The sequence below is a fragment of the Desmodus rotundus genome, chromosome 10 (assembly GCF_022682495.2).
Source record: "Desmodus rotundus isolate HL8 chromosome 10, HLdesRot8A.1, whole genome shotgun sequence".
NCBI lineage: Eukaryota > Metazoa > Chordata > Mammalia > Chiroptera > Phyllostomidae > Desmodus > Desmodus rotundus.
Genome location: NC_071396.1, coordinates 15,718,728 through 15,745,087, shown reverse-complemented (window position 1 = coordinate 15,745,087; position 26,360 = coordinate 15,718,728). Strand labels below are relative to the sequence as shown.

At 41.1% G+C, this 26,360-nt stretch overlaps 1 protein-coding gene across 4 annotated transcripts in view; it reads right to left on the bottom strand.

The window, feature by feature from the left end:
• Nucleotides 1–1,609: 1,609 nt before the first annotated feature.
• Nucleotides 1,610–26,360, bottom strand: part of RGS7 (regulator of G protein signaling 7) — a 304,883-nt gene continuing 280,132 nt past the window's right edge. For 2 of the 4 annotated variants that reach the window (XM_053912996.2, XM_045184543.3), the window contains 10 exons: nucleotides 22,549–22,623; nucleotides 19,957–20,055; nucleotides 18,679–18,740; nucleotides 17,602–17,712; nucleotides 16,226–16,351; nucleotides 14,182–14,368; nucleotides 11,647–11,736; nucleotides 9,598–9,651; nucleotides 8,804–8,884; nucleotides 1,610–2,317 (listed from right to left, as the gene is read on the bottom strand). In XM_053912996.2, the coding sequence (XP_053768971.1) occupies nucleotides 8,810–8,884; nucleotides 9,598–9,651; nucleotides 11,647–11,736; nucleotides 14,182–14,368; nucleotides 16,226–16,351; nucleotides 17,602–17,712; nucleotides 18,679–18,740; nucleotides 19,957–20,055; nucleotides 22,549–22,623 (879 nt within the window). In that variant the 3' untranslated portion in view covers nucleotides 1,610–2,317; nucleotides 8,804–8,809. The remainder of the gene's footprint in view (nucleotides 2,318–8,803; nucleotides 8,885–9,597; nucleotides 9,652–11,646; nucleotides 11,737–14,181; nucleotides 14,369–16,225; nucleotides 16,352–17,601; nucleotides 17,713–18,678; nucleotides 18,741–19,956; nucleotides 20,056–22,548; nucleotides 22,624–26,360) is intronic. The other 2 variants (XM_053912997.2, XM_053912998.1) reach the window with 2 other exon arrangements.

The window sequence follows — 26,360 nt, the reverse complement described above, 5'->3', positions numbered from 1 at the left end:
GTCCACTGTTGCCTTCATTTCTGTATAAATCTATGAAATAGTCAGTAAGAATGGGCTTTTCAGGACTAACAATTTGTGAAAAGTTGCCTCCAGAATGACCAATCATATTTGTGCAAGGGTCGTTGCTTTATGCATCATATTCTTCGAACAGGGTTATTATTTTCTTCCAAGTAATGTTTCTATAGGCTAGGGTTTCAATCTAGCTACAGTGCCAGCCCAAAGCTGTCTTGAATTAGGTGTTCTTAAGAAAGTACACGTATAAACTCCGATTTATTTGCATTTTATGTATTCCTTTTAAAAAGACCTACGGACATACAATTAAGTCTTTCTGAAACTATTCAGTGTTCAAATTATAACCTATGTACAAACTTCTCCTACCAAGTTTCTTCCATTTTTGTGGCAGTTTTATAAGCTAGCTAACAGACTCCACTAGTGATTTCTCACCAACATTGGTATACTTTTTAAGAATTTAAATTTACCTGGTCATTCATAAACATTAATAACAGACCTCTTTAAAAAAATAATAACCAGAGTCTGCAATGCCTTGGGGGCTGCAAAAGCAAACCGGTGAGATCCACACCCCAGCTGGAAAACCTGTGGCGTCCCTGGTCCCACCTTAAAGGGAATCAGGTTCCCTTTCTGGGTCCATGGATGAGTCTCAGAGAGGGTACTCTGCGAAACGCCCTCAGATTCAGTGCAAATGTTTCCAGCATAACAGTGTGCATGGATTCTCACCTAACTAACTAAAAGAAGGTGTATGGTGTAAGTGGATTGGCGTGGTATAGTGTATAGTGGGCTCTGGGATCACAGTGCTTGGAATTCTACTCCAACCCCTGCTCCCCACCTTGGCTGTGGGACTTTGAACAAGTCCCTTACCTTCTCCCTGCCTCAATATTCTCAAAATTACAGACATGCTCTTATAGGGGCGGCTGTGAGGATTAGATGTGCGGACCTGATGGGCACTTGGACTCCGTAACACAGTGGCAGGCACGTGGGAAGTACTCACCAAACGTTAGTAATTACCAGCAAGTTCTTAAAGGGATTCGTTACCATCAAAGAGTTAATAGCCACCAGCCTAAGGGATTTTTAATTATACTTAAAAAAAAAATCTGCTCTTGAGTCGGGAAATCACACTAAAACCTAATTCTAATAGAACATTCATTAGCAAAACATTGAGATGCATATTCATAACGAGACAGAACAACCTGTAGATAGTTCTGAAAATGTGGAAGCCTGATTTGTGTTGTGTTTTTTTCCCCCTAGGAGAAAAAGGATGCACCTGGACTTGGGTGGGCCCCCCAACTGGACACTTTCGATCTGTTCCTGGTTGCTGCACCAGCCAAGTTTGTATTGAAACCCTGAACTGAACCTCCAGGGTGATGGTTGTGTGTGTTTTTTTAAATTTAATTTAACTGTTATTGTTGTTCGAATACAGTTGTCTCCATTTTCCCACCACCATTTTCCCCCACCCCACCTGCCCCCACCTCCCACCCTGCACCCTCCCCGCCCCAGGGCAATAGTTCAAATTTGTTGCAACTCTACATTTGTTGATGCTCCCTGAGCCTTTTCTGTTTCAGTTCTGACAAAGGTCAAAAGTTACAAAAGCAACGAGATTCGGCATCTTTTAATGAAAGGTAAAACAACAATATAAACATACACAAATTTACAGAGAAGGAATCAACTTTAATCCATTTGGAGTAAAAGGTGTTTCTTATTTAAATACGGTATAAAAATAAATGCAAGAAACATTAACTGAGAATGTACAGACAACGGACGAAGATATGAGCTTGTTTATAACGGTGAATACATTGGTGAAGTGAAACTTCCTGTGCTAATTGATTGATTGGCAAATGTGAAGCCATATTTATACTTATTGATAAATGCTTTTTTTTTTCCTTTCACAATTCTTCCAGTTTGTCATTGACTGAATTTTCAGTGAGCTGTGTATTTAGCAGAAGCTTTAAGAGAAAGAGAGAGAAGGGGGTGGGAAGTAAAAGGTTTACTTCACTTGAACTTGATAAAAAGGAAAAGACACAGATCCAGCTTAGTACAAGGAAGAAGTAAGCAGACCACATTTTGAAATGGAGGCATTGACATGGTAGAGTCCCTTGCAGATGGCAATGCCTTATGGCACACAGAGGAAGAACAATTCAGGTCCTTTGCTCATGCAACATCTTGTTCTAAGGTCCTCTGTTCCAGGTGACAACACAGAGCTACAAAGTACACGCCACGACTCAGCCTGCTTCCGTGCTACAGGATGGTCCTTTCAGTAAGACTGAACAAGACTCGTTAATCTCTTTGATGTGAGCGATTTCCCCTGAGGAAAAATATAAACGAGCGTAAAAAACTGTATGACGACTGAAAAACCTACTTATAAACAACATCTATTTATTACAGCTGACTTTTGTGCAAGGGTGAACACGGAACCCTTTGGGTACATCTTAGTTCAAACTTCATGACCAACGTCACTCCCACCAACACGTCAAACAAAATGATCCTCCCTCTTTCCGCCCCCACCCACTGCCTCCCCACTGCAAACAGACTGATGGGTTCACAGCACAGATTAGCAACTCATAAAACAAGTCCATAAACGTTCCATCGCGGCTTAGCAATAATACAACACCCGGGTTAGCAACTGGTAATAAACATGTTACAACACCACTAGCAGGCTGCTCTGAAGGATAGCAGTGGGAATGAATTCTTGTTCAATTGTTGGAATTCATGATGCCTTTATAAATACTTAGATATGCATAGGGTGTGATTTAGTTAAATGCATTTTTGATGGTGTGATTGGAGGAAACTCAAGATTGATTCTGTCCCTTATCCTATAGAGTAATGGAGATAAAGGCACCAATTATACACCTAAAGATAAAAACCTCTTAGCTCCTTGCTTCAAACTTGAGGCATCTCCCTGTGCTTTCTACCTGATTTCCTCCAACCCCAACCCCAGAAATAGCCCATACATTGTGATTCCACATATTGTGTTAATACCTAGAATGCATATTCATTTGGGGGGGAAATCTTGACAGCTAAAACTGTTAATTACAAGTACTCTAGAGAGGTAAGACAGACAAAAATTCTGATCAGAAAGCAGGCTGTCAATTTCCGTTTCATCTCTTATTGTGTATGTTCTAAGATAAAATCGACGGTCCACTGATTGAATGGAATTTGTACCTCTCAGAGCTTAAAATACTAAGAGGAAATCAGAAGATTTTTTAAAGAAATGCAGTATTTTAGTAATGAATTAGTCAAAGCAATGGCACTGATTTACCACCTGATGCGGCTCCGAGTTTAATGAAGGGATGAGGTGGTGTTGGGAGAGAAATCATCAAACCATCACACATGGCATTTTGGAAAAAGAGCAATATGTTTAAGAAATGATTAAAAATTTAAAAATCAAACGTTCTCTACATGTTGTATGGAAACTCACAAGTGCCCTTTTGCTAATTTCACTAGTGAGTGTGCTTAGCTTTCAGCAAGTGACAGCAGAAGATGTCTATTGATTTCAGGGAGGGTTGAGGGGAGGGAGAGAGAGAGAAGGAGGGGGAGGGGGGAGAGAGAGAGAAACATCAGTGTGAAAGAGAAACATCAATCAGTTGCCTCCTGCCTGGGCCCCTACTGGGGACTGAACCTGAAACCCAGGCATGTGCCCTGACCAGGAATCGAACCTGTGACCTTTTGGTTCATGGGGCAATGCTCCAAGCAACTGGGCTACAGTGGCCAGGGCTCTGGCTCTACCTTTATTCTCTCTCTCCTTCAGGGCTGGTTGCTCCAGCTCTTTAGGAGGCAGGTCTCATACTTAGGTCTTAACTCTTTTTCCTGCTTACTCTGCTGCTTTAAGAAACACCTTTATGATTTACATGAGTAAGCTACTAGGGCGCTAGTTCTGTTCATTAAGCAGTTAATTTTCATGAGAAGAATGAACTAACATCAGTGTGCATGCTAGTGGCATCCCCGAATTAGTTATTTCTGTTCATGTCTATCCTCTTATAAACTATAAGCTTCCTAAAAGCAGAGGCTGTATCTCATGATCTATGTATTCTCAGTTAGAGAGCAAAGTGTCTGACCCAGAGCAGGTGCTCAACGACTGTTTTTATTATGTTGGACCAAAGAATCTGGTGGTGCTTGGATACAGGGAACTCTTCGGTTATAAATTTATTACACAGAGCCCCCAGGATGGATTCCAGCTACACAGGTAGCTGGGGCCGCCCAGCCACTGGCATAACCCAAGGCCTCGGGTTGATTGGAACACTACTTCGGGAAATGCTATTGAAACTTCTTCCTCTGGCATAGTAGCAGCGCAGGGGAAGTTTCCCACTGGGAGATGTCTCTTCAGCAACCTCCAAACATTCCTCAGGAACCCCTGGGTTGTATTGGATGCTCTCTGACCAAAAACCACTATGCAATCTGCAGCTTACAGAACACAAATGGCAATTTAAGAACTAACAGTGGTGCAAGGGGGACATGAAGATGTATTGTCCAAACTAAATAGGCCACGTCGTCTGATACATTTCATAACCACCAATTCACAGCACGCTGCAGGGATGGTAAAATTGCTTTCTCAGGCAAAGTTATCACCACAAGCGGCTTCAGTTTCAATAAAACAAGATGGGTGCCCATATATGTCAACAACAAAATGATAAATGAGATGAGTTTCAGGTCCATAAGAGAAGAAAGAGGGGAGAGCAGTTCATCCTTGTCCAGACTCACTTTACGTGTTTGCTGCAATATCTATGGTAGGGAAACCCAATGACAAGGCTACAGATTATATAGTTTATCTATATGAATATGCCTGTTATCTCAAGTAATGAAATCTACAGCACTCACCCAGGAAAGAACACGCTCGAAGTCCTCCCTAAATTGCACAGACCCAAAAGCAAACCCTTCCCTTTCACCATTCCTGATCTACTTGTATGTCATGATGGATGTTCATGTGAAGCCAATGATTTGCTTCCTGACGAGTGACGTTTATGTAAATCAAGGATCTCACTAACTCCATGGAGGTCTCACTATACTGCAGCTTCACTAGTATAAATACGCTCTAGAAAATGACCTTTCGGAATACGCTGTTTCTTCATCGTGAGAGAAAATGATATCAAGGGACATGAAAGCAAAGACAGGCTGGGTAAGACTGTGCGAGGACATGGTGACAGTGACCGCCGTTCTCCACGGAGTGAAGACCAATTGGTAAGGGAAGCCCGTGATGAATCTGTAACATTGATTAATAAAGCGATTTTGGAAATGAGAAACACAAAGTCTGATTCCTGCCTTCTACAAGCAGTTATTTTTCCCCTCTGTTGAATTAGAGAAAAAGTAAAGATAAGAGAGAGAAAAACACAGAGGTCTTCTATAATTTTGCATTCCATGGAATTAAGCAATTCAAGTGTTAATAAATGTAATAAAAAGTCAATATTTAGATCTATAATGGCAATAAATAAATAAATAAATAAATATCCATCGACAGAGGATTGAAAAAATATATTCTGGGTGTATCCATTCACAGGAATTTTATGTAATCAATGCCAGAGTGACGTAGAAGAATATGACATGACATGGAAAATAGTTACAATGTAATTTAAGGAAATAAAGCATTATTTCAAAAGCATAATTAACATAAAACCCCATTTGTTTAATATTTATACACATTTGTGCAAAGTGCTACTTGGAGCTATTTCTGGGTAGAGAGATTGCAGGTGGAGGAACTGAGGTTCAGCAGATAACTGATTTTTTACAAATTCACATGGGGCATGGGACTAGGTTTCAATCCTAAATACTAACCCTTTGAGCTTACAGGCCTGGGCTCTTTTTCCCACATTTTGCTGCTTCTATGAAATCTGCATAAACTGTATTAGTCAGCAACTCTGTAACGAGCTTGAAGAATTGAAGATTTAACCAAAAAAGAAAATTCTAAAAGAGCTAAGCATTGTTTCCTGTTTACTTTTAACGCTCCAAACAAGTTACAGGATTTATATTTACACGTGTTCTAAACAGTATGTATACTGATGAGTTACAGCGTTAAGTACAGATTTGTCCCCAAAAGATCCACTGATTTCAGAGCCAGCCCAGTCCTTTTGCTGAAATTCTTTCACAGAGGTTCCATAGCTTCTCCGGGTAACTTGATGCAGTCTCCGGAGCTTACCGTACAGGCCCAATGCGCCAGCTAGCATAAGAAGGCCAGAGCAGAGGTGGCCTGCGGATTCTTTGGAAGGCTCTGTAGAGAACTGTCTTTGCTGAGATAGGGTACAGTTTTTCAATTAGGTGAGTTCCTGTGAGTTCAACACAAACATTCTCTAATTCTCATTTCTACTGTTTTAGCCCAGAGCCAGGCTGAGTTAATTTCTACTTCATGCCAACTAAGAAAAGGAGGTAAGACAGTTGGTACTTGATTTATGGATTTTGATTGAAGGCATGATTGATAAACCCTCCAGCCTGTTTTTCTGCTTATTTCCTATCTGTTCTCCCTTAAGGTTTATGTGGGCAGACAGATGCTATTATAATTAATGGTTAGAAAATTGATGTCAGATGTGATGAAGGCGGTGGAGGAAGAAAACAACTATTTTAATCAATAAAGCATATGAACTTTGTCAAGAGAGAATGAAGTCAACTAAATAATAACATTTGAAGGCATGAGAGGACACAGCCATCCTTGAAAGACCTTAAGAGACTTCTCTGATGGTAAGGAAAGTTTTAAAAACAGTAAATCACAAGAAAAGAGAGTTCTTGAGATAACAAGCCAAGGTGAAGGTGTAACAAAAATGTGTTATTCTTATCCCTCCAGTGTTGGGCATAATGAAAAGAAAATGAGTCATCTACAGAGAAATGGATTTAAAATGAGAAAAATTTGCATCCAGTCCCAGTTCTAACATTCAAAAATTGTGATGACGCGACCTTATCTCATTATTCCTCAGATTGCTCTTGGGTAGGAGGGCAGTGGCCCTGGCCCAACCACCTCCCAGGACTGCTATGTATCTACACAAGAATGAAACACCAAAACAAACAAAAAGGAACGAGTATCCTTGGAACACTGTAGAATGCTATGCAACTGTTAGCTCTTCACGAATAATTATTTCCTAAAGTGACCAAGAGTTTATTAGTCTCAGTAACCAACAGAAGTTCCAATGGTATTGTGAAGATCTGTCCAGCAAAGCATTTTGACTCGAGTGTGAAACTCTTGTGATGCCATTTCTAAGCTGGAGCATGTAAACAAACTTCTGCAAATAGACACTAATTAAAAATGGGCCACGGAGGAATACTTTATCATCCTCTTGTACATCATAGCATTTTGTTTATATCATCAGGTACCCTAGCAATGAAGGTCTGCACCTTCTACATGTTCCCAAGACAAAGCACATGTTGGAAATACAGTTGGCACCTGATATATACATTTTGATCAAAGATGTAGATGATTAATCCTCTCTTCCTCTTATTTCTTACTCATCTTTTCTTAAACTTTGCAGTGTGTGACAATGTGGTGCTTTTTTTTAAAAGGTATAGTTGCTACAATGTTTCAGGTGTACGACATAGTCATTCTGCATTTACATACCTTACAATACAATCATCATAATGATCGAGTCACCATCTGTCACCATACAAGGTCATTATGATATTATTGGCTATGTTCCCTGTGCTGTTCCTTATATCCCAGCAACTTACTTATTTCATAGCTATAGGTTTGTGCCTCTTATTCCCCTTCTTCTTTTCTACCCATCCCCCACTCACCAAAAATGAAAACACTAATTTGAAAACGTATTTCTACCCCTACGCTCACTGCAGCAATATCTGCACTAGCCAAGATATGTCAGCCGTCTAGGTCTCCATCGGTAGATGAATGGATAAAGAAGAGGTGGGAATATACATATATAATATACAATATCATATATAACAAAATATTATTCAGCAATAAAAATAATGAAATCTTGTCACTTATGACAACATGGTTGAACCTAGGAGGTATTATGCTACAGAAAGTTTAGACAGAGATGCACAAATACCATATGATTTTACTTATATGTGGAATCTTAAAAAATCAAAACAAATAAACAAACGTGGTGCTATTTTGAGAGCTGGGGAAGTTGGTTAGAGTCCGGGGTGGCGTTGGAGGAAAGGCAACCATTTTGCTTCCCCTTTCCATCCCCTTTGTTTCCGTTATGGAGGGTCCATAACGGAACTTCCTTAAGTTGCGTTATTATTTTTAATTATATCACAGAAACATCCATTGTAGTCTCAAGAACAACATTCCGTCAGCATGACATTAGAAAAAGATGAGTTCGAAACAATTCGGAAACAATACACCAAGCACTTTCTCCACCCAAATCTTGAAGTGTTTCTTTTACATTCTTTTCCCATGGTGACTTACGAGGTATCTTTAGGAAAATTTTACATTACAGGTCAGAGACTCCAAGAGAGCCAGCCCAAATTTTGTGAAGTTTATTCCACAATTAATTCCCAGAGCCCTTCATTTCCCAGCCCTTTAATTTGCAATGCGATCACATTGAATGTTCAAAGTATATACTGCTTTTTCGTCGCTCAAATACTCTGTTAATGGCCACAACGGACAATTCATGAATAGGACTGATGTGCACTCCCCACCACAAAAATTCTTGAAGGAAACTAAAGACAAAAACCACATCTTTGTTGAATCCAATGGGCTTACATGTCAATACACACGACTCCACTTAACTAGCCATCAGAGCAAAAGCCACAACACACACACACACACGTACACACAGCAGCGGCATGGAGCTAACCACACAACTCAACGGACAATGCAGACAAACTGGAGTATAAACCAAGATTGTTCTACCTCTTTTCATAACAGGTTAGTGCTGGCCCTCATTGTTGGTGTACAGTTTTTATGGCATGGGAAAATAGGGATGTTTCTGCCCTATAAAAATAAATGTGTTGAAGGCTTTAGTTTGCGCTTACACGATGTCAGAAAGTTCCAAAGGCACTGGTACAATACAAAGAAAATAAAATAAGAAAGAATCCCACAAACAAATATATCACCGAAACACATGGCAAGATACTCAGAAAACAGTGGTATAAAAACTACTACTTTCCTAAGTGATTTAGGCAATGATTTTCAACAATTTCCTGGAACATAAAGAATAAGAGGCGCATGGTGGTGGGTTTTTGGCAAATCGCATCACCGACCACCATTCATACCAAATCTTTGGCTTTAAATTGCTAACTACGTCATTTTGTCCCTGAAGAAGTAGAAAGCACACTGATTGTTCTCAATCTTTTAAGCTTTAGGAGGAGCCGAGGGAAAGAAAAGCATGCACCATCTTTAATAAAGAAAGGGCTATGGTGAGTAAAAATAAAAATATAAAAAGTAATTATTTCTTCATTTCATATATACTGATACAAACTTCTTTCCAAACCTTAGCTTGATACATGTAGTTTTTCATGTATGACATCTTTATCTACTCTAGAAAGGGCTGGGACAGTCGGGTTAATAGAAAAGTTCTGAATTTGAATAAAGGCAATACGTTGGCTGTTACATCAAAGGACTCAAGGTGGGCAATGGGGTTAGAAATTGGGAAAATTTCTTAACTGGACTTAAGGATTTGTAATTCCTCCAAAAAGAAGACTTACCACATTCTGTGCAAATTTCTCAAAAGATGTTCTGCGATCCACTGAGCGTTCCGACTTACATGTGAGGGGTGGGGAGGGGCAAGGGGACACAGGGGACATAAACACAGGCAAAAAAAAAAAAAAAGAAAGCAAGGAAAACAGAGCAGAAAAAGACAGGAAGATGAAATGATGCAACAGCAAATCACGCCCTAAATCACAGGGCCCGAGGAGGTCGGAGAGCTGCCAAAGGCCTCTTTTCACTAATGACTTTATTTTAAACACCAAAATTCTTCTTCTGCAAACACAATGGTGTTTTTTCATGCAAAATTAAACTACATTAACATGAAGCAGCTCTGTGAGGTTTTTATGCTGACATTTGCAAAGGCTAAATATTTGAAAATCTCGTGGCATTCCTAACAGTTTTCTAGCAGGACCAGGTCGCTGTTGACGACAGCGTTCTTTTTATAAAGCTTTGCAATCCAGCGGAAATTTCTGAAAGAATGGAAATTTCATTCTATGCTGTCCAATATTTCAGCAGCCTCTAGCTATTATCACTGAGTACTTAACATTTGGCTGGAATTCTATGCAATCTTAATCGATTTAAATTTTAATTTGAACCCCATGTGGCTAGTGGCTGCCATCCCGGAGAACTTGAATACACAGTATCTATTTCCAGTTGTAAAGGCACTGGACTTTGAAAAATCCCATCGGCCTAAGTGACGATCATGAATTACACAAAATTACAATTTCATTTCAGAATCTCAAGAAGCTATGAACTCTTTTTAATATTAAAAAATAATGACGGTGGGAATCCTTTCACATTGTGTGCATATGTGAAATCATTATGTTGTACACTTTAAATAATTTTATTTGTCCATTATAACTTAGTAAAGCTGACATTTCCATCACCTCAAATATTTACCTGTTTTTATAACAACACAAGTTCTACTCTCTTAGCAGAATTCAATTACGCAATATAGTATATTATCAACCATAGTCGTCATATTATACGTTAGGTCCTCAGACCTATTCGTACCTTATTCCTGAAAGTCTGTGCCTCTATTCAGCCTCTCCCTATTCCCCACCCCATGTCCCTGGCAACCCCTTTTCTACTCTGTTTCTGTGTTCAACTTTGGTTTTTTTAGATTCTACACATAAGTGACTCCATGCAGTGTTCCCCTTTGTCTGTCTGGCTTGCTTCACTTAGCATAGGGCCCTCGAAGTTCATCCACGTTGTTGCAAACGGCAGAATTTTCTTCTATTTCTAGGGTGAATAAGATTCCTGTGTATCAGTGTGTGTGTATAAATTTTCCTGAGCTATTCGTCTGTCAATGCACACTCAAGTGTCTGCACCTTGGGTATTGTGATAATGCAATACACATTGGAGTACAGATTTAAAAAAAAGAAATGATGAGTGATTTTCATGCTTTTATCCAGCTTTTCCACACCCTGTCATAGGGGTGATACAGGAGGCTAGCGACAATGAGGCTTTGATTATAGACATTAATTGAATACTGAGGCCTATTGCAACTCTTCCAAATATGTGTGGCTACCGAATTCAGTGTGTAAAATTCATTGTGGGGAAGCGAAGTGATTCAGGCTAAATACCATGTGAAATATACTTAGAAGCAAACATTACTGTATTTGACAGCTATCATCAGAAAAATGACATTTTTAGTCATGGGGTACGTGGCTGAAAACATATATTCTACTTTCCTGAACAAAAAGACCCTCTTCAAGTTTTTTACCTAATGCCATTTGTCCTTTTCCTTTATTGTAATTTTTGATTTCCTTGACATAGGCATACAGAAGACTAACATGAAACATAGAAACCGCTTCTAAAAAACATTGTAAAGCAAGAACGTCTACAGAAACAAACAAACAAAAAAGAAAATAACCAAACAGAAACAAAAATAACTTAAATGGCTCTTAAAAATGCAAAGGTCTAGGGGGAGGGTTTTGGGGTACGTTCACTTACCACTTGTCCAATACCTTGGGCCCAGTGGAGGTAACTACTCCAAATAATTACAACTGAGGACCAGAGCTGAAAAGGTCGCAAAGAACCAATACCTTTTTCTTTGCCTGTAGGAGCTCCTGATAGGCACTGGATCTTATAAAACGTGGGTATGAATCGCTTTTCATCAATTTGTAAATGTGCTCCTAAAGAGAAATAATGGTTAAGGTGTTGCTTTATTATTACCCAGGAAAAATCAAACATGGTGATAAGAATACAACACTTGGTTCAAAAGCAAATCTGGGGGCAGCTAGAAATAATAATAATGATGCTGAGGAGAATCCCTTATGTTTAGAGAACAGGCAGATTCTCAAATTCGTTATTTTATTCATGAGTCAAATTTTAAAACTGGTGGAGGAGCTACAAAGAATGTTAATCATATCAGTCCTTTAAAAAAAATGGATTTAGTTAATGGAAGGTCATAAAGTAAGTCCAAATCAAGTTGTTGATTTATAGATTATTACAGAATACACCAGCAAATCAATTTCTCTCTTAAAAGGACTCCAGGCCCAGACGGAATGATGTGAGGTCAGCCTAGATACGTTTGGCATCATTGATTTGGAGGGTGGGGCTGCTCAGATGAATCCTCTCTCTGGTGCAAATAAAATGGAAAATGGTCACCCACATCCACGTTGGGCCAGAGAACAAGGGAAAGAATAAATAGTGTAATATTTGATGCCTCTGTCTCCCTATTTGTATGCTCTTTTCACTCGCTTGGTGACAAGTTCAATAAATACTTAATAACTTAATTCTAATCAGTTTGTAATATTCTGCTTTAATGCCGAGTAATGGTAGACAAGTAAAAAAATGTAACACTGAATTGACCCAATTCAGGGTTACTGGCCCCGTTGCGGGAGACTGTGCTGTGGCCTATTGCAGCTCGAGGGAGTGAAGATGCCCCTGGTCTTTCTAGTCCAGGGAAACGGCAGTTGGATCTAGAGTTCTGAAGCCTTTGAGAGTACCCGGATATGTCAATCTCTCGTTACTTGGAGAAAATATATGGTTTTGGAAATGACGCGGTTTCCCTAGTCTCCAAGAGTAGATTAATCCAATTCATCTCCAAGAGTAGGGTGCATTTAAAACTGTATCAGTGTGTTATGGTAAGAGTGAAACAATGTCGTTTCGGAGTCAAGCATTTTAGGATTCAAATACTATCCTTGCTCAAGATCTATCAGTTACAGAGGGCAAATGTAGACGAGTTTATGCATCTCTCTCAGCCTGACTTTTCTAAGGTACAGCACAAAGTTGTGGGAATGAAAGAAATGAATGTTTAGCAGAGCATGGGGCTGTGCTTGAATATACACTCCTAAATGCTTGCCGATGCTAGTTAATGTAATCCTCACACAACCTCCACGAGGTTGGCCATTATCAAATCCACTTTCGGTGTGAAGAAACAGGCACGGGGAAGTAAAGCACCGAGGCCCAGACTAGAACCCAGGCAATTTGGTTCTGGAACCTGCTTTCTTAACCATATTACATTGTGCCTGTTCTCGAACAAGGACAAGGAATTCCTATTACATTTTTGAAGACGGGGTTTAAAAACCCACAGAAAAACTGGAGTTAAATATCTGCTTAATTCAAGGAGAAGTCTAGCGTCTGCTGGTAATGCTTTCTGTAGAAAATGATGCCTTTTCATGGTGAAGACCCATTAAGTAAAATATCTTTAAATGACACAGATAAATAAATGTTCTTTTTAAGACTTCAGGAAAGTCATCTCAAACATTGTACACATTGTTGGTTCTAGAAAAATGTTTGAAATTTTATCTTGAACTGAAATAAAAATAAGTGAACAGAGAAGGATGCAAGGCCAGAATTCTTGTCCTGCTCTTGGTCATGTGTCTCTGTAGACTTACATTATTTCCACTTACAAGACCATAGCACAGAGAGGGAGAATGGGTGTTGGGTTAGCTGCTTCAACCTGAGTTAGTTTTATACAGAATGGCTCATTCCTTAAACCAAAGCCAAGGAGAAATGTATTTTCTTTTTTCAGATTTTACTTATGTATTTTTAGAGAGGGAAAGGGAGAAAGAGAGGGAGAGGAATATCAATGTGTGGTTGCCTCTCGCACACCCCCTATTAGGGGACCTGGCCCGCAACCCAGGCATATGCCCTGCCTGGGAATTGAACTGGCGACCCTTTGGTTCTCAGGCCAGCACTCAATCTACTGAGCCACACCAGACAGGGCCAAAGAAGAATCCTAGAATCTTCACATCGATGGCACCTTAAAGACGTCAATACCTGTTCCTGAAGTTGGGCGACTTGGGACAAACGCTTGCTCACATATTGGGTGACAAATAAAACAGAAGAGGAAGTATAAGTTTTCAAAGATTTCCAATATTCCCCTTCAGAAACTGTTTATGTAATACCATACACATTTCCAAGACATTACCAGGCTTTTACAAACAGGCCGCTCTAAAGCATCTCTGTTCTCTTCTAGATCGATGAAGAGTTATTTTACAGACTACAACCTAAGCTGGGCTATATTAGGCACCACTGCTAATTACAACAAATGAACTGAAAGTATCTCAACGGTCAACTTCTCAGGAGCGCATCTGTGACATCAATGGAGGCCCACCCGCCCCTGTACCAACCTGAGCGTCTTCGAACGTGTACCGTCCAGGCTCCTTGACATTCTGTGTGGTTTTGTCATAGCTCTTAGAGTCCAAGTTAATGGCGCTGGGGGCTCCTGGAGCCAGAAACTCCCGCCATATCTCCTGAACTCGGGAGGGGACTTCTCGGATAGGCCTTTTCTTCAAGTCCTCCGCCGCCAGCCAGAACCTACGCAGGGCGGGGCAGCAAAAGTTTACTCTGCTGTCTCATAATCTGAAAAGCCTTATAAAAACCAAATGACCTTACAACGTACAACGATGCATAATAATGAACTCACTTTCTTGAGGGCTTCCTATACCAGGCCTTGACTGATTATATTGTTATCAGTTGCATTCAAAGGTATACAATTTTGGGGGAAGGAAATATCAAAAACAATGTCTTTTATGAGTTTGCTGTTAAAAGTGGATCTGCCAGAGCCCTGATTCTGTGCAGCTTTCATTTTATTACAGCAAAGTAGTGGTGCTAGAGAATCGTTTATTAGAGAGGAAGAGGAGTTGGGAGGGTGTCAAGGGTGGGCGACACACCGCACCCAACGGGGAGATAAAGTCATGTATTCTACTGTATGCTTTGGGTCTTTTGTCCGTTTGGGTGATGAGGGTCTGTAGGAAGAGGATTTTCTGCTCTACCTGGCAAGGGGATTACAGCAAAGCTTTGCTGGAGTGAAGGGTAGTCTGGGCCCAGATCAAAAAAGGTGCTAGCTGGAGAAATCAGGGCAAGTAACTAATTTTAGGTGATTGAATTGAGAGAGTTATGGAATGACAGAAGCAGAAAGCTTTCCCATGCAGTGGTTTGAAAGGCTTTCATTGGCAGAGGCTTTATATCACTGAAGAAGCCCTGAAAAAATAAATACATCAGTGCTGACTTCTAAATATGTAAATGTATTTCCTATGCTTTTTTACAGATTCTATGAGCTGGGAGGAAAGGACGCCAGGACACGTTTTGGTTGATAAGCGTAAATAGGAAAGTCCAATACTGAGGGGTCACACTGTATTCATGGATTCCATGCCTTCAAAGGCCGCTGTATGTTCTAAAGAGCTCCACTGCCTATAACGCCGCCCTCAGAGCTTTTGATTTGACCTAGAAGTAATGTGGAAAAGATGACTAATTTGTTCATGTAAAATATGCCTGAAAGAGTAACTACTAGGTCCACGGTATCCTCAACAGGCACAGTTATGGCTCTGATTGTAGGTGTGACCACGAAATGGACAAGGTGACCGCATGGACGAAGGCTACCATGAGTTACGGCCCTAAGAGAGGCACAACACGATCAGCAGTACCTTCATACCTGTTAAGTTTTAACTGGGGCATTAAACAGAGGTCAGACAGAAGCTCAAGTTGAGCTAGAATTAGAATATCAAGTACTACTCCCTCTAGTGACTTTTCGGTTCCCAGACATCATTTTCCTGTAGCTGTATGTAACGGCAGATAATCCAATTCAGTCCACGGGAGACTACCACTATTGCTTTGAGAAGGGACACCTCGAGGCTATTTTCCTCCGAAAATAAAGATGTTAATACTGCAATCTAACAGGAATACCATATGCAATCTGAGGGACAATAAGTGTTATCATTCACGCTCGTTCAAGTTCACTGCAGCACACCTTGACATGTAAGTTAAACGAATCTGTCCTCAAAGAACAAATAGAGAAAAAAATAACAATGCATGTGGCCACAGTACCAGGAAGCCCATGAGAGAGTCTCGAGGAGCAGCGCGAACTGGCCAGCCTGGGAACACAGAGCAGACAAGCCCTTCTGCTGGGGCGAGAGCTGGGCTGCAGAGGGACATTCTGGAAAGCTGCTGCAGATGCACTGACGCCTTAAATGGACTTGGTCGTAAGGATGGAGGATCACAAAGTTGAGGAGAGAACACGCCCACTTTGATACGCAGGTGCAGGCGCTAGTCTAAGGGATTAGCTATATGAACTCAGTACCTCCTCCCATTTCAGAGGATAGGAGACTGCGGGTGCGAAGACAGGGTCACCTATCTCTGCCTCGTACTGTAAGATCTAAAACAGACATGTCTTACCTTAAGTTTTCCGAGCTGAATTCCGACTCTAGAAATTTAAGAAACTGCTCTCTCCCCACTGGGTCTTTCAGGGCTTCGTCCATGCCAAACCCCCACCGCTTCACCCTCTGCTGGCTTGGTTCTTTGCTAGAGGAGATAAAACGGAACCAGACACATTCCTTTCATTACCGGCCCTATTTCCTGCTACTACATTTCCTCTCAGACTTGTGTATGTCTTGTCCTCCCATCTTTATCTCCACTTCCAGGAAACAAAAAAATCTCAGGTCGATGACTCTGCATGAAATTGTATTGGGGTGTAAGTGAGGAATTAATAATAAAGTCTAAGGTTTATTGAGCATCAAGTGCTAAGCGTGCCAGGTGAATTCCTTTAGTTTTTCCAACAACTTTATGAGATAGGTACTATTATAACTCCCATTTGGTAGATGAGGAAACTGCAGCACAAACAGGGTTATGACTTGCCAGCATTGGTCAGGCAATAAGGGAGTAAACTGCAGACATTTTGACCCTACAGCCCAATTTGTTAGCTCACACTCAATGCAGTCTCATGGTGGTACGTTGTCCTGGGAGAAAATGCGTTGGGAATGAAAAGACCTAAGTCCTAGTTTAGGACTCCACTGTCAACTAAATGTGTGATCTGACCTTGGTGGAGTAATAACACTTTGGGGTCCCAGCTTCCTCATCTCTAAAATCTAGAACCTGCGGATGAAGAGTTCTGTATTTCTCAGACTAACAGGATGAGTATAAAAGAAAGGGAAGGTGCATAAATCCAATCTAGAGCAGGGCAGCAGAACACTAAATACCCCCTCTATAGAGTGATAGGCAATGATCTTTTTATCATTCTGTCAAGATCAATAATATGATTTTTCTCTAGCTCACGAAAGAAACCAGGGAGTCCTAAACTGTGCTTTGGTTTTCTTATGAAGTCAGTGTCCTGTCAGTTTCTCTTATAGTACTTATGGCAAGGTCATTTTGTTTTAAAATTGAATGTATAAAGGCCTACTTACAATGGGCTTCATAAGTGCGGATTTAGCATTCCTGTTACTTGACTACATGGGCCTTTGTGACCATGTGGATTTTTAAGGAAGCTAGAATGATGAGCTAAATTTAAAGAACCGGAGACCCCCACTCTGACTAGTCTATCTTGAAACCTTTATTCCTCTCTTTTGTGCCGGTCTTCCGGAAATGCACATATAAATACAAATCCCAATATCGAAGGTTGAAAAATCATTACCTTTATGATCAGAGCTTCATGTCATGGGCTAATATGGGCACAGAGGAAAGTTACCTTTACAATTACTCAGCTATAGGGTTCTTCCTATTTAACCCAAACCCTGAAATGAGTGAAATATTTCGAGGGAAGAGAAAATGTCACTTACCTTCCTTCAAGTTCCCAGAAAGTAGTGTCATCAGACAGCCACGGATTAGAAGGGTCAGGTGGCGCAAAAAACGGGTCATATTCTAAATACTGTTCCGTGTAACTTAGCAGACTAGAGAGAAGAAACACGTTTGTCTTCCTTAGTTGTCTGGCTGAGGTTGTGTGCGGCCCGAAGTAAGGGGCAACATAAAACTGCCTGCCAGGGAACCCTCGCTGGTGTACAGAAGGAAACGTTTTCACATTTCAAGAGCTTGCATGCATCAACTTCTTGTGCTTCCTGGAAGGCAAACGTGGCTAAGGATTCCATCTCTGCCCAAGCCTAAGCCACGTGGTCAATATCCCTCCGTTACAATGAAGCAAAAGGGGAGAGGTCAGTGCGTGAAGGGCATTGCTAAGGGTCAGGGCCAATCCCGGGTCGACCAGTTCACCCACAGTTGAACTGATTTTAGCCAACTTGGAAAACAGGTTAAAAGGGAATTTTTGGGTAAAGTCTTACAAATAGAAATTAGGTAAAAGGGAAATCACTGACCAAATTGTTTTTAATCTGTATATAAAAATTTTAAAAAACAGAGGAGAGGAAAAATGTTGAAGGTGTAGGATTTGATAATGCCCCAAAGTGAAGAACAGAAATGCCAATAAGAACAGGTTTAAATGAAGAAATGGAAAATAGTGAAAATCTGAGTTGAATTCAAATTCTGAAGTCATGTAATGACTCAGTGTGAATGTTAATATCGATTTTCAGAAAGGCCAAAGGTAGCTTCGTAGGTGGGAAGTGTCACTGCTCCCAGCAGGAGTGAAAAATTCAGCACCTCGGGATTATCTTCTGGGTCTGATTCTGGCTGCCCAGGGATTAGGCCTCTAGAGATTGAAGACAATAATGATCATTCTGTACTTTAAACTGCAACAAAACAGTTCCCTGAAAGTTTTCTATGTTAAAAAAGGGAAAACAAAATAACATGTATTCCACAGTTCCAATTATTTATCTCAGCTCCCTTTCCAGTAGTTTTTTAACCATTTTGATCAGATTTCATTGTCACGTAAAAATTTTAAATGTATATGGACATCTCAAGATACTTACCTATCAGCAACTTTGGACATTTTTAACCGGTGTCTGTCTAACTGTATTTGCCAATAGTTTATCTGAAAAGAGAGTTAAGAACTAGTTATAGAAGTGGTAACACTCTCGTAATTTCTACCTCTAATTTCTGATAAATGTGGCAATTCCAAACAAGAACATGTTCCAAATCAGTAAAATTCCAAAGTCTGTTAAAAAAAAATCAAATGACAGAGCTCTGAAAGAGTTAAAAAATTAAAATTCTGTTGGAATGTAAATATAACCAATATCGCGTGAGAGCAGCAATGAATCTGAACATTCCGTCTGCTTTAACAAGACGCAACTTTCTTTTAAAAGTGTTATAGACATTTTAAACGTTTATTCGTGGTGAACAGCCACATCAGAAGCATGTGTGCTCCCTAACTATTGAATTTAGAATATAAATGCATTTATTTGTTATTATAATTTCAATAAGTACCCTACTTCCTAATCCTATCCCAACAAAGCATCAATCACATGTGTTTTGAGAATAATTTTATCAACAGTTCAGACAAACACTCACATGGACATAATCACACATGGAAAACTTTAATTTAAAATTCTCTGAATTACTTTCCCTTCATGATGATGATTACAAATATACTAGAAAATGTATTATATAAATGATAAATCATATTGTAATAAATTGTAGGAAAAAAAGATTCAAAAAGGAAAAAAAGCCCCATGACGGAACCAACCAGGAGATTAATTATTATTTGACATGAAACACTGGTGTGTGCTTTGCGATATTACTGGGAGGCCAAACTATTGGTCGGTTGGTAAAACACGGAGCGATATATACCATGACTGCAACCGTACACCGGTGTTGGTATGGGAAAACTTCAAGAGGCGTGTATAGAGATCAGAACTGTAGAAACAAGAACAAGCACTCAAATTTTGTAAAGATCACGTGACACGACTGGATATGGGAAATGCACGGCAATGCAGTCAACCTCTTGCCTTCCCTTTCTGTACGACAGAGCCGTGGAGTGCAAATAACTGCTGATAATGGAGGCACCTGTAAATCAGTGTACGTGACTGTAAAAAGCTGGGTCGAGAAAAAAGGACTTGGGGAGTTAAATATTAAAGAATTTTGACTATATATCTTAAAATTAGCCAATGTTGTTACTTTTTAACTGAACATCTATTTGAAACAGTCAACCATACAAGTAACCTTTTAAAATGCCTGTTAACATCCCCCGTCTGGTTTTCAGAGCTGCTAGTCCGGGAATCAGTACCAGGTCATTTTACAGGCTGACCCACCTGCTGTTGTAACTCGTCTTCTGTCGGAGGTTTAGTTTCTGGCGTGGGTGTGTGGGTCGGGCTGTGACTTCTAATGTCATTTTGTAAACCATAGACAGACTATATTGAATTAAAAAAGAAATACGTTAGGACAAAATATGTGTAGTCACAGACTTTCTAAAAGGTAATTTGGTGTTATATATTCAGCAAGGTAACTTTGATAACACATTTGATTAAGCTTCTTATCAAAATTCGAATGGCACTGCTGCCATACATATTGTATGAATGTAAAACAGCCGCACAGATCGGAAAACAAAAGTGGTTAAATTATTAACTTCGACAGAATAACTGACTACAGGGAGAGAACATGGAGAGTGATGACAAAATTTGGGGGTGGCCTGAGAGCACTTCGTCTTTGATGAGGGGGAAGGATGAGGACATATAAAAGCCGTGTGAGTCCCACCCACAAAATGAAAGCTACCACCAGATGGACTTAAAGCAGAGACTTATTTTAATCTGCGGGTCGGATGGATAGTTCCAGTTCCAAGCCAAACGTGAGCTGAAGTAGAAGTGGTGAGAATTCTAACCAGTGTCACCTCCATAAAATCAATAAAAAGGACAAAAACGACCACCCAGCTTGTGGCTTAGAGTAAAACAACATTGTGAAGATTCTAGCAAATTCAACACTTGTGACTGGGAGAAGGTATATGGGTCAACATGTGAGGACATGGTCTTCTCCAGCTGTAAAAACAAGGGCGTGCATGCGACGGCTGTGGCACCCTGGGAGCATGGGTCTTGCTCCGGTAATCCCCGTGCCATGCAGCTCCGCAGCCAGGCCCTATAGTTCTGGCGTTATGGAGCCACAGGAAGTCAGCTTCGACCAAGGCAAAGGCCGCTCAACGATGCCACGTTTGTACATTTTACCCTGGAGGCCTCATGTTTTCCCATCATTAAATGAGGGCTGATGCTATGTACAGAGCAACACCATCAGCTATTGCTTTTCAAACGTTCAAAGACACAGGGATGTAAAGGACTGCGTAGGGAATAGAGCCAATAATATTGTAATAATATGTACGGTGTCAGGTGGGTCCTGGAAATATCGGGGGGCGTTTTGTAAAGTATATGATTGTCTAACCGCTATGCTGTACACCTGAAACTAAAGCAAAATAATATTGAATGCAAACTGTAATTGAAAAATAAAATTAACAGGAATGATGCTGTGTGACGCCTTGGTAAAGTATTGATATTGATTATTGTGCTCAAAAGCAGTATAAATGATGACCTAATTATCTTTAAGTTCTATTTCATTAATCCATCCCCTTTCTCTTCCAAACTAGCGCATATCTCAGTTGGCGTCTGTTGGGGAACCTGACACAACGTAAGATATGATAAAGGCCAGCCCTTCAAAATTTGCAGGAGCGAGAGCTGGCTTCATGCACTTTTGGAGAGCTGATGGCATTTTGAAATCTTGTTCCATAAAGTGAGTCCCTGGTGCTCTCAAAATGGACAGTGAGCAGAGGATGGAAGGACCCGGGTGGGGCCCGTCAACAGGGGGAGGGCACCCACAAACCTGCCTGGGTCCAGCTCTGCCTCCACCCCTCAGGGAGCCCCAGGGACAAAAGCTTTTGAATGCTGCATCCAAATGGTTTTGGGGGCAATTCTCCTGTGGCGTCTATATCCTCACATCAAAGCCCACTGCTTTATAAGAAAGAAAAGTTACTTGGACCACATCAGGGCCCTTGTATCTGTGTGATGCATGTGTTTCTAGGGTTGGAAAAAAAGCACAACAAAAAATAAGACTACCAAAAAAAATGTTGTGTGCCTACTTCAGGGACACAGGCCCTGGAAAATGCGATGGCTACATAAGGAAAAAGCCACAGAAAAGAAGATCCTTAACTTTGTGGAGTGCTTTAATGTAGGGGCGCTGTCTTCGGACACCGTCTTCAGAGGGAGTATTCCGGGCCAGAAATGCGTATGTGTATCAAACTTTTTTTTTTAACAGAATGAGTAAAAATGCCTTCTCTGTGTGTGTATAACTTAAAAAAAAAATGTAGGTATTACTGCTATGTGTTTTTAAAAGATTATTTAAAATGTTAACCAATGGAGAGACTTTTTTATGTTTGGTATATATTCTGTCACATACAGACACTACACAGTCATTGCCTTAGGTTGTCACAAAATTCTGATGTTAGACGGGGGTCCTCATACCGTATCTGTAGTAAGGAATCTTTATAATGTCCCTTTCTCCCCCAGACTTCTTTCTAAAAATGCCCCTATCCCATCAGTCCCACTTTTTCTCAGACAGTCCCCTGGACCTGACAAAGATGCCTTTCCTTGCTGAGGACTCTTCCCGCTGAGGGAGAGAAGGGTCCCCAGCATCCTTGTCCCCAGTCCTGGCACAGACACTTGCGTGCTTTGGGATGGGGCTATTTCCTCAGGGGAGAGGGACTGGCAGAAACCCAGGTGGGGATGCCAAGGTTTTCTTCCAGCCAAGCAGCAAGCAGGAGCAGCGGAGACTCGCACAGGTACCCTGGTGAGGTGGGGGTGGAGACTTTCACAACTGACGTCCTCTAAGCTCATTACCACCATCAGCACAGCAATCGGTGATTTTACCTTCCGTGTCTTGTGTGGGTTTCTCATTCGGGATGACTTCTTGATGTCCACTTCAGTAGTATTTACACACCCAGGCTGGAAGTGGAAAGAAAGGAGAGACAGGGCAATCTGTGACTGTGAAGTTTTTGATCAGTGCGCCCGTCCGTGTCTGGCCCTCCGGAACCTGAGGAAAGGCTGTGACGACAGTCACTGGCAGGTCTCCCCACGTGGCCACAGCCACTTCTACCTGCAGTGGCTGGCAATGAAATATGTTGCCCTGTTTTGCTCCTTGTGTGACCTTCAGGTGCCATTCTCAATGAACCCACCCCGAGAAAGAGGACAGAGTAATGCACGGGCTTTGCATGCGTGTGTTGACATCGGCTGCAAACTGTACAGATTTCCTGGCAGGACACCCATTGTGACAACCGCACCACGCTACTGTAAGGGATGAAGAGGTGCACGAGAAATTGTTCTCGATTTCTTTTCTACATAAATTACATGTGAAATATATCTCACACACACACTGAGCTAAAACAAGAAATGCATTGTAAATTTGGTTTGCATACCTAGTTAGGAATAGAAATATCAGTAACTGGTTCAGCACAACAGTGTGCTTGGCAGTGGGGGAGGAAGGAAGAGCACCCCCCGGAGTGGGACATATTTGCTGGTTGACACTGAGCGATTTACTTAAACCCTCCCAGCATCAGATTGATCGATATCCCATGCTCTGATTTAATTTTTCTGTGGGGGTCTAGCATCAGAATTTTGTACAGGACCTCCAGCGATTTTAATAACCAGCCAGGATTCACAACCATTGATCACGATGGAACAGAGATAATGGTTTGAAAATATTAAAGCAACGTGTTTTCATTTCCTATTCAATTTCCATTCCCTTGCAGCCTTTCCCCTAAGTCTGAGTCCACTAGCAAGGGGAGGTATTGACATTCTTGAAGCTCATGTCGATATATCCACAGCCAAGCATGGCAAGGTAGGTCATGGAGCTTTTCTTCTCTATGCCAAGGGGTGGGAATAATGAGGACATAAAACACAGAAAAGGGAAGGCATGCCCTTTCATGACCTGGGGAAAAGGAGAAATAAAAGTCAGATGTAGAGCAACAGGTGTCCCATTGTTCTCCTCTGAGGACGAAACCCCGAGGTGAGTGGAGGGAGTGATAGAAATGCCCACAAGTAAGAGGGAGGCTGTGAATGGGGCCGTGGGACAGCTGGTCCCATTCACCTGGAGGACGGCCCACATGCCCTCATGTCCAACACAAGTCGTTTCGGTCGGGCAGGTGTGGGCAAGAAAGATGAGCTTGAGATCGTTCCTCCCAGGGCTCACGTGCAGCAGGCGAGGGATGCAGAGTTTGCCACGTGCCTCTGTCATCGGGGACACAGAGTTTCTGATAGGAGTAGTGGGTGGATGCGAGCCGAGACTGGGACAAAGGCCGCGGTGTGCAAGGATTTTGTGCTGGGAGAGATGTCTGAACACACACACACAGGCAGTTAAGTGCCACAGGAGGGGACAACCCCCCTGCCCCCACACTGGGGCAGCAGTCCTGGGGACAGGCTGCACCAACCTGTCCAAAGCAGAAATCAGCAAGGAGCCAGAAGCAGCCCGGTGGATGCTTAGCCCTTAGCCCCTCCTGCATGAGATCCCGGAAAAACAAAACCTTTACACCCCAAACTCCTATCCCAAAACAACCTTGCAGAGCAGTGGGGAAGGTGGGAAGAAATCTGAGAGTGTGATCCTTTATCCAAGAGCGACTCAGTTCTCTGACAGATGATTTACATGACTCCATTGTGCAGAGCACACACCTTGAAACCCACAGGCATCTGGGGAATACAAACTAATGATACAAAATACAGAAAGTGAGTTTTCTTTATACATCTGAGGACTATGAACTAATTGAACTCGAAAGCTCCTTCCAGAGTAAGCTGTAATTCTACATCAATCTTACTTCAAACCAGGTGAGCTCATTGACAAATGGCCGCAGAAATTATGTCAACCACTGAACGCATGAAATGGCAAGAAGTTCTTTCCCACCCTTCTATACACGTACCTAATTTCCCCAGAGAAATTTAGAATCTTCAACCTCAAAGTTCAAGGTTATGGCCACTTAATACACGAGCCATTAGCAGAGATCTAAAATTCCATTTCAACCACTTATTAACATCCTTAACGAGCAAATTAATAAGAAAGCATTGATTCTAAAGGTAAACATTATTAGTGACTGAAACCTGAGATAATGCTCCATAACTCTGCTCCCATTCCAAGCAAATAAAACCTGCCAGTTCAAAAATGTGCTGCTAATGGCTAAGTCGTTTAAATAATAAGCTGGGCCTATCTCGGTGGCCCACCAGCTTTCTTATACTTTTAGGAGCTCTTTGGGACAGCTAATGGTTAAACAGACCCCTGATCTATAACTCACATAGGGGATTCCTGAAGATTAAAAAGCTTACCTGCCCATGGTTGTCCACTATATTTATTTCTGAATAACTAAGGACACGAGCTAGTTTTCATAACCCACGAAATAACTGCTTTCAGAAATCAAACACTGTGCTGAATGAAATATGACAACCCTTTTTTGATATTTTTATGTATTCAAGAATATTTATGTCTGCATGAAACTGTCAGATTTTGTGAAAAATAGAGATACAGAAACCAAGCCACAATCCAAACCTCGGGAACCAACCTCCTACTATGGCAAAGAGGACAGACGGGAATCTCCACAGCGCAGGTGGAAGCGCAGGATGGGACCGGAGTTGGGGCGGGACATTACCTGGCGACGGATGACTTCATAGTCTGTTCTCACGCACATTCTGCTGGTTCTCACCAGCGTGGCAGGCAAATATTTTTTCAAAAATTTGTTTTCAGGCCCTTTTGATCTCAATAAGATCACGTCGTTATTGAAAAAGGCAGTTATCTTCGTGAACCGTATATATTAAGTGCCACTAGCTGGCACCAGAGCCACATGGAATGTTCTGCAGAAATTGCTTTTCTGCACTGATACACATATCTTTCCAGTAAGATATAAATAACATTCCCATAGCCAAGGAGGCACTTAACAAAATGTTCAAATACGGACTATCTGCCAGATATAAGGACAGAGTATTGGATTTAAGGAATAACAAAGTGGCAGTTACATTGGCCTAGAACAGAATCATGCTATTTCTAGTGATTTAAAAGTGAATTTATTTTCAACAGCATTAAGCTGCGTCGTAATATTACTATAATACTATTTACTAAAAAGTAAAATTTAGTGACTTGGAATCCATTCCTGAAGGAGCAAAAAGGTGTATATTATTGAGAAATATTACCGCCAGAGCATTCACGTAAGTGCCTTACTGAGTTGCAAACAAATGCGGGAATTTTTTATTTTATTATTGGTACTTTATATAAAGGAATTTAAATACCGTTTATTTCCTCTAGTAGACTAGTACATTTTTACATTCATTGTCGCAGAAGGCACGTGTGCTCAGGGTAACGTGGGATAATGGGGACTCTTCTGTGAAGGGGGCCACCGAGAGTCAGTCCTGGAGAACAACCCTGTTTAAAATCAGCCACTGTCGCTGTTGGGTAACGGAGCAAAACAATGTTCTAAATGACGACCGGATGGAGATTTGAGAATGAGGTGGTGCATAGAACTGATAGTAAGACACATGTGTGTCCCTGGAAATATTTTAAAAAGACATTGTTTCTGGGAAAATGAAGGTTTTGCACAAACATAATTATTGGTTCAATACAATTCAATTACTGGAAAAGATTTTTCCCTTTGTAATACAGTCCATGTTTTCAAAAGTCACCTTGCAATGAATTCTACCTCAATTAAAAA